The 9,333-nt window shown below is 39.0% G+C and overlaps 1 protein-coding gene across 2 annotated transcripts in view; it reads left to right on the top strand.

The window, feature by feature from the left end:
• VGLL3 (vestigial like family member 3) overlaps positions 1-8,723 on the top strand; it is a 23,894-nt gene extending 15,171 nt beyond the window's left edge. For both annotated transcript variants that reach the window (XM_018568566.1, XM_018568565.1), the window contains 2 exons: positions 3,464-3,710; positions 7,996-8,723. In XM_018568566.1, the coding sequence (XP_018424068.1) occupies positions 3,464-3,710; positions 7,996-8,519 (771 nt within the window). In that variant the 3' untranslated portion in view covers positions 8,520-8,723. The remainder of the gene's footprint in view (positions 1-3,463; positions 3,711-7,995) is intronic.
• Positions 8,724-9,333: the final 610 nt, after the last annotated feature.

Raw genomic sequence — 9,333 nt, 5'->3', positions numbered from 1 at the left:
GGCTCAGTTGAGCCAAAGGCATATGCTTCGGCTCGACTGAGCCGAGGTGAACGCCGAAGCTGGCTGAACGGCCAGCCATAGGCCGGCCGACAGCCTGCTACTGACTGCTGGGCGGAGCCAGCCGTCATCTCACAGCTGGCTCCGGGCCACTTGCGCAGACAGATCAGCGTCCCTGGTTACCTGGTAACCAGGGACGCAGATCTCCAGATTGCCTAACTCTCCCGGACGCTCCGGGAGTCTCCTGCTATTAGATAGCGGCTCCCGGCCGCCCGGGAGAGAAACACTTTTTCGATCGATCAGAGTAAACCTTTCCCTGCTCGGTTGTCTTTTTTTTTCAGAATAAAAAAACAAAAAAACACAATAGGAATGCATAGCTAGATTCCAATTGGCTATTTGCAAAGTGAAATAGCCAATCGGAATCTAGCTATGCATTCCTATGGTGGTGTTTTTTTTTTATTCTGACGGCAGCAGAACCGCCCAGCCAATAAAAAACAGTTGGGCGTAACTAGCTGTCACGGCTAGCTCCGCCCAATCATTTTCTATTTTATTTTTTCTACTTTTTTAACTCTTTTTCTATTCTGCTCGGCACAACACAGAGGTACCGAGCAAAATAGCCGAGATGCTGTTCGAAATAGCCGAGATGCTGTTCGGCATCTACTGTATGTGGAATGACCGCACAGCAGCGAGTAGCCTGCTGGAGGTTCGGCTTACCCGATCCAGATGTTGGATCAGCTGAGTCGAACTCCTTCTGCACTTTGGGTTGGCCGAACATGCTGAGCATATTCGGCCGACCCGAAGCCGCACAAAGCAAGCCGATGTACAGCTGATTTTAGCCAATATACGGCTGAAATCAGCCGTACAAGCCTGAAGTGAATAGCCGAACAGCATTCGGCTCCCTTCACTTCGGGTCGGTTGTTCACTTGGCTGCCTACGGCAGCTTAGTGAATAGACCCCACAGTCTTCTTTGAGTTTATATTTCACAGAGACTTCACTGTCAAAATGGTCCCATTGAAGTTCCTGTCACCATTCTTCCCCATAGAGTTTTAGTCCTCCTGCTTCATTCTCTGTAATGGTAAATAAATAAAAATTGCAACAGGAAGACTAAGACCATGCTGGCCATGGCTGTCATTTAAACAAATCAGAAAAATCAGTTTTAGGTGGACTGGCCCTTTAATCTGTAATCATACCTTCAATACACTGAATACTGACCAGTAGTATGGTTACCAGTAAAGAATTGCTTTACATGTCTGTAGATTAAAGGTTACTTACTGCGCTCCCCTAGCAGTTAGTGTTGGTGCATTCCAACCTCCTGCTTAAGTCACCTCACAATTCTGAACATGGGCCTAAGAAAATGTCAGGCGGAGGACCTGCCTCGCAGATCATGGAAAAACAAACATTTGTCTTTTTTTTGGTCTGTGTCTTGGCTCACATTGTTATGTAACAAACCACAAGCTGCATGCCTTAGTGCGTGTGTTAGCGGAACATCAGATTGGCCTGGAGATGGAAGGAGCTTGGATATAAAAATACCTTACGTAGCTTCATACGCACACACAAAACTTCTGTTTTACTTAAAGGAATTTTATTGAAATTTTTCTGGATGATACATCTGTCAAAACTCAGCACAGTGTTTGCACCACTGCTATTTATGTTGACGGTTCTATTATTCTCTTCTCTAAAATAGCTGCCGTCTTTTCAGTCAGTCTAGAAAAAGACCCATTGAAGAGACATTAATGAAAATATGTTTTCTTTTTTATTATTACTTCTATACAGAGCCAAGGTCATGGGGAGGAATTAAGAGGCCATGGTTCTCCAAAATTAATTATGTACCCCTTACATATGATTCCTTTATTTAACACATAAGATACAACATTACCCATTATATCTTCAAGGTCTGTCCACTTATTACAGATACACTGCTCCCCATTTGTGCAGTATCTGGTGCCAGCCTTTATTTTGTAGGCAAAAGATTTAAATGGAAATTATAATGATTTGGGGCCAATTGTTTTAGTTAGTTTGTTAAAGCCAGGAAAAAATGTTTTTTTAGTCATGGCCAAGTTATTAATTGTTGATGGAACATCTGTAAATTTTTTCTGTGGTCTGGAACAAAACTGGGGAGATTCATCCCCACTTCTTGTCCAAATGTCAAGGTTTCACGGAGATAGAAGGACATGCTGAAACATCTCCCCACTGGAGACAGGCATTTTTAGTAAAGTTGGGAAAAGCTAGAGCGTTGCTTAGTTCTTTTACTGCTTTTGGCTTTTTGCTATCTTGGTGACACCCATTACCCTCACTAATAACTTAAAATAGCACAGATTGCATTAAAAGCGTGACAAAAATGTCATACCCTTCCGTAAAAATAAAAGCTTTGACTGGAGTTGGATTTTACATTTATAACCATTTAAACTGATATTTTAAATTTGTTTTTACCATATTTTTAAAAAAAATATTTGTCTTACAAATAAAAAAATTAATGCACTTGTGACACAGGATTCGCAGAGCTTTAGAAGTTTTTATATAAAAGATGGCACAGCAGAAGTTGACATAGATTATGAAAGAAGGGGGAAAGAAGGGGAGAAGTCACTTGCCTGATTAATTTCCATTTGTAAAAATCAAAATAGTCTTTTGGGCTCTGCAAACAAAAAAGTTTTTTTTGTTTAGCAAAGCAGGTAGGAGACTCTATTAAACAAGTGAAAAGGAGCGTAAGGCAGTACTTTGTGGTTGGATATGATATTACAAAATATTCAGGTACAATATGCATATTTAACTGGGAGAACAAATTCTCTGCAAATGGAATTCCCCACAATTATCCCGCTGATTTATCATGCTATGCAGGCACAAAAATGGATACCCAGGGGCCTTTTTTCTGTTACAATGTCCACAAATGCCCACAAGTTTATCTTTTTAATGTTTGGAAGGTACAGAATCCTTTACAGAAGATTTATTTCTAGAAGAAGCAACCCCTTCCCCAAACAGCAAGAGTAAGCATACTCTAGTAGGAATGTGGGGGGCGGGGCTTAGGAATAAACTGCAATGCTAGTTTTTAGAAGCATCACAACTTTGCCTGTCATAATGTTGTTTTTCATTAATTTATTTTCAACAAGAGTGGAAACAACAGAACTACTTCATTAATGGCTGTGACAATGTTTCAGCTACATCTATGAAAACTGAAGCAATAAAAGAAACTACAGAATTGTAGAGTAGCTTTTTGCTCTACTTAGTTCAACAAGCAATTAACAGAATATTTACAATCATGTTGTAATTTATAGAAAGCCCTTAACCATGACTGTCATGTCTTTTTATTCAATCTACAAGATATATATATATATATAAACCTTTAGATGACCCGAGAGGATTAAGCAAAAGGACACTTTTATTGCTGAGCATAGGACAAGCTCGGCTTTATCAATTTGTAGGAGATGTAAAATACTTGCAATAAGTCTAATACGTCTATGTTTTTCTACAGAAAAAGATTGCTGCATATAGTAAGATGCAAGAGACATTGGAGGTGACTCTTCCAACCAAGCAGGAAGAGGATGAGAAAGAGCAGCCTGCAGAGATGGAGTATTTGAATTCTCGATGTGTCCTCTTGACCTACTTTCATGGAGACATTGGAGCAGTTGTGGATGAACATTTCTCAAGAGCATTGAGTCAAATAAGCACCTTAAATCCAGAAAGCACCAACACTAAGACCAAAGCAGGAACTAGTCGAGGTAAAGACAAAGACTGGCTCTTATACAAACATTTTATATTATTATCAGCTAATACATATGTTTGTCATATATAAATATTCTCTGCATAAAATGCAACTCTGTAGCAGAAATGTAACAAGGTTGAGTAGAAGAAGAGATGTGAAAATTGAAAACCCTTTGAAGGGAACAATACAGATAAGATCTTAAACTAAATTTTATTTTGGGTGGATACATTTGTAGGTAGTCATTGCATTGCTTTGTAGCTCCTTTATTGTAAAGTTGCTATAGCAATATTTCCTCATTTTCCAGGCATTTTCTCCTGGAAGAAAGTAGTGTCATTCTATTGACTTCACTAGGGCATTGACTTCAAGGACAGCCAGATATGTGGGAAAATCAGTGCAATGGTGGGAGCAAAAATGTCTTTCATCCAAATAGAATAAAAACCCTATTATTTAGGGTAACTTTAGATATATCAACTTGTATTCAATTCAGCTGCGCAAACTGTTGGCACTATATAAATCCTGTATAATAATAATAATACTACTAATAATAATAATAATAATAATAATAATAATAATTCAGCTTCCCTCTACTTTCTAACCTTAGCATCATTTGGTCTGCAGAAACTTTTTATGTACCACTGCACTTTAAAGTGTAAAATACGTACATAATCCAGCATTGTAACTTCACAACACACACATACAGGTGCTATACCATCAGATCAATTTTCATTGGAAGCAGGTCAGGAACCTGAAATCCAACCACCTCCCTCCACCTCAGTCCTACAATTGACCCATTACTGTGTAGTTCTCCGGTCAACAGATTTTCAACACACCACCCTGAGAAATATGTGAATATTAGCATACCTGAGGAATGGGGGTAGGTTCCCTGATCCCTAGGGTGCTCACATTGGAAATGGCCTGATGTGCAGGCTCTTAGAGGTAAGTGTTATGGACTGACAGTGGGGACTTTGAGATAGAAAGTATGTGGTCTTTAATGGTATAAAAGACAGTGTTGTATAGGAGTTACGGCCTAATTGGTATGACATTTGGATTGCTTTGGATTCACTTGTAATTAAGAGTTTATTGTATGTGAAAAAAAATGAAACAAGGAATTATATAAAAGGCCACCCTTTCTATAGCTTGTGCTAACACAGTATCAAACTTTCCGGCTGATCCCCAGACAAATCAATACCTGTATTACGCAACAGAGTTTTGATGACACTTTAGACGTTCTTGACCCTTAGTGGAAAATGCAGATAGTTCAGAAACATAGACAATAACACGGAAATCTTTCTTTTAGACATGGAAAGACAAATCTAATCCAGGCATCCAATACTGTTCCCATGGGATCTTCCTTCTTAAAATAGCTGACATTTTACTTATAATTAGAAAAATGAGCATGCTCAACCCCGAACAAGGAAAAAAATTCTCCAAACTATTATTCAGTAGGCAGATTTATCCATTCTTGAATACATGGTTTCCCATCTCTTGTCATGACTATAAAAGGCATTTTCACTATCTCATGAGTTCACCAAACATGATTTCTGACTTTTTATTCACACTGTGTTGTGTCTGTTTCAGCATGATTGTTGTTTGCTTTGATGGCTTGTATCATATAAGGTTACATTCTCCCATAGTATACACATCTTGTGAATGAAATATGTTGTAAGAAAAGGTTGTTCCAGTAAATGCATTGTTTTAGAGAGGTTTACGTTTGAGGTGTAAATACTTTTCTTTCTCTATTCTGATGAATGGGGAAATAATGAGAGATGCCAATTACTCTTAGTGGCAATGGGAACACAGAAGTTGGGTTTGTGGTGCTTTAACTAGGGCAGGGTATAGATTACTCAAGCACCTTGAATCTAAATGGGGCATGGGTGACTATATAGGCAAAAAACTGGGGGCTTCTGTAAGTTCTTTCTGAGTGCAGTTTGGCACATCCAGTGGGCTGACAGAAGCCTTCCCACTCACATGAACATGATATTGAGCAATTGGGGTTGATTTACTAACCTTATAAACACACTACTAACATGTATACACCTCTGTAGTGTGTTCCCTCCCAGCATGATCTATGGGTGGAATCTAAACACCTTTGTAGTGTGTACACACCCAGCAGGTGTGTTGTGCAAAGCCAAGCATGAATTGCAAGGTGATGTTGTGTAAATTAGCTCTATGTTGTGTTGCTTGCGTTGATGAATGCAGGAATGTAAATGCATGAGCTAACCATTTTTGTCTAAACTGTGAAGCAGCATTATATATGCATCATGTGCATGATTTTTCCATATATGGCATTAGTGGAAATATGCTTTTAGAGACTTTTTGGTTGATAAATACGTTTTGCTGTGTAAAAATCACACGCACCTAGTGCGTGCGTGTGTTTAGGTTAGTAAATCACCCCCATTGTGTCACTGTGGTCACTGTAATTGTAATCAAATCATTAGAGTAGAACTAAAAAATAAAAAAACACATATATGTTACAGTCTGTAGCATTAACACGGTTTCTGTTTTCTAAACCCCCCTCCTTGAACCTGCCAGTAGAACTGTTGACTTTTCACTTTCTGCAATTGGGCAAGCTGTTCAGCAATAGTGGCAGTAACAAGGATTGGGGCAAACCATCTAACACTGACAAGATTGCATATAACAGTGAGCATTCATTCATGTTGCTTAAATCTTTTTTCTATAAGAAGAGGAAAATCCAGGTGCTGTATCTCCTTAGAATATGTTAGCTGGAGTTGGGCTTTAAGTTTTGTCTCTCACTTACAGTAGAAATTCCCTTCCTCCTCATTTGAAATTGTTACTATTACTGTAGTTACTATAATCAAATGGACATATCTAAGTATAATTTCTCACCTCCTTGGTTTCTGTTTTCAAATATGATAATGTTCTTTTTCTCCTCCTTCTATAATTCCACGCTAGCAGTTTGACTAGTAGACATCATTGGTGGGGACACATCTTCCTTGTTCTCTGGTCTAGACCACCAATCTGTGTAGAAAGAAAAAGTGGGCTTTTCCCCCAGAGATCTCATGAGATTTCATAAAATCTTGGTAGATCTAGCAGTTTACCTACTAGAGTTCCCTGGAAGGCCCTGGTAGCCTTCATAGCCTTTGTAGGAGGTAGCTGGGAGACACTGGCTATAGCACCAGAAAAGGCAGAAATTCAAAAACCAAAATGTAAGTTTAAAGGAAAAACATTCTTTCACATAGGAACATAAAGTGTTTACTCTTCAGCATGTATCACTGCATGCATCTTTCCTTTATGTTTTTGGGGGAAAGGTCCGCTGTAAAGTCCATTTAAAACTACATGTCCATCTAAACTACCCTGATCACAAGGTAACATGGCTGCTGTGCGTTTTCACTACAAAACAAACAGCGTTGTCACCCTGTTAAAGGTAATAGCAAAATAATGGATCTACTGGCAGGATCAACAGGTAATGCAGTTACAGTATGTTACAGGGGGCTCAGAAAAACAAAACTGCTTTGTTAATGATAGTGACAAACTGCATGGTATATGTGAATTCTGATTTAGCCCATAGTTACACTTTAAAGTGCAGCATTAATAGAATGTTTTTGCAACAGTGATATAGAAAATATATATACTCCTGAAAATAATATTTAAATATACCTATACCTGGGAAATACCAAGAGTACATGGGTGTCTTTGCCATGTTTTCCCTGAATGCCAGTTAGCAGCCAGGCAGTGGAGTTCGGCAGACAGACATGGCACACTGCACTATATGTGGAACATGTTTGCAATGTACTTCAATTTCAACAGGAACACACAGGTTGGCTTCAATTTACCTTTTATTGTGAACAGCTGTGTGTATTACAGTTATACTTTTCATATGTTCAGTGAACTGTATCTGCAGTGTCAGCTTTAAATAAAGATGTGTTGACATACGTAATCGTTCACTTTTCCATTTGAACATCAATCAGATGAAAGTCCAATGTAAGAAAGGATCCTTCAGTACAGGCAATAGAGTAATTTCTTGTGCTATCCAACCCCGTGGCTTAGGTATAGTTGTACCTCCTGTAACCTCCATACTTCCATTACTGGTGGCAGCTTGGTGGCTGCTAATCATAGAGAAGTGCTAAAATAAGTTTGATGCCAACAGCAGCCAATTTTGTTAATCCAATCATGCAGTGCACAATTTGTGAGAGCAAGGCCCTGTAATAAAATGCTACTTCTAAGATTCTCACTGAATGCTATGACATACAATGAAAACAAAAATCCCCTTTTCATTATATTAATTCACCGTTCCTCATTTTAGAGTGGAAGACTTATTGTATGTTTCTTTTCATTTTCAGAGAGCCCATCAATATCATGCCAGCGGACTAGTCTACCTCCATCCTTATGGACAAACTCCTATCAGTCAGCTCCAACTTGCCTGAGTGGAGTTCATCCAGACTTTACCTCCACATCAGCCAGTAACCTCTCAAATACAGAGCACAGCAGCTGGCCTGGAGATAACGTTCACCAGACTGTCCCACATCCTCCACCGGAGTCCTGGCACTATCCATTGGCTTCACCAACGACATCACCATATGCCCACATGCATGACATTTACATGTATCGCCACCATGCTCATCCTCATATGCATCATCATCACCACCATCATCACCATCCCAATTCCCATGTGGACCCACGATACGGACCTCTTGTAATGCCCTCAATGCGGTCAGCCAGGATTCCAGCAACTCATTCTGATGTGACTAAAACTGAAGCCACAACACCCACCATGGCTACTCCAGCATGGGCCGGGGCATTCCATGGCACTGTAGACATTGTACCAAGTTTTGGCTTTGAGACGGGTAATGGATTTTCTGCCTAAATAAAGTACATTTGTATGTGGCCATTACAGCTGGAACATCCTGCTTTGGACCCTGGATATTAGCCTACATGTAAAGAATCAACTTCAGCTGATTCTGCCTTAAAGGACAGCAATAGTTTGTTTCCCTCTGAAAACAAAGTGCTTTATATGTTTCCCCATACCTGTTTTGTATTATGTCTGTCTACGGTTGACTTTTTTTTTTCTGGCAAGCCTTCTGTGAATAACTGAAAAAATAGACTTTTTATATTAAATATTAATGATTTCTTAATCTGTTTTCTTAAGCTTGAGATTATTTGTTTGTGTGTGGCCTGTATGTATGCTTTACGGTACCTCTGGTAAAATGATTAAAACCATATCACTCCAGAGGAAAATAATGAGTGATTTCATCGGCTTCGTGGGCTACAAAACAGGTGTGACAATTTTTGTAAAGCCCCCTGGTTTGCTATGAATGGTCTACATACAACATGCTTGTGTATTTGAAATCAAAATGAAAGCAGTTCCAAGATATGAAGTGGTCTTGTGCATAAACATATCTTATTTGTTTGTGTCTTAGAATATTTTATGAACTGTGAAAATATATGAAATATTTCTAAACGGCTTGTAACTGTAAACATACAATAGGTGGTTCATAAAGGGTTCATAAAATTGAACCAGTACGGTGTCTAACTTATTAATCACAGATGAGATTTCAGCAACCCTAGTGTAGAAAATGTGTTTAAATGTCCATAAAATACAGTAGTATGATTAAATAAAGTGAGGGGTGTATTAACAGCATACAATTAGGTATTATTCCAGTGCACCATGGAGGTAGACC

Source organism: Nanorana parkeri, unplaced genomic scaffold, assembly GCF_000935625.1.
Source record: "Nanorana parkeri isolate BGI_ZX_2015 unplaced genomic scaffold, ASM93562v1 scaffold1210, whole genome shotgun sequence".
Classification (NCBI taxonomy): domain Eukaryota; kingdom Metazoa; phylum Chordata; class Amphibia; order Anura; family Dicroglossidae; genus Nanorana; species Nanorana parkeri.
The sequence above is the reverse complement of the archived record's forward strand: the minus strand, read 5'-3'. Positions and strand labels throughout refer to the sequence as shown.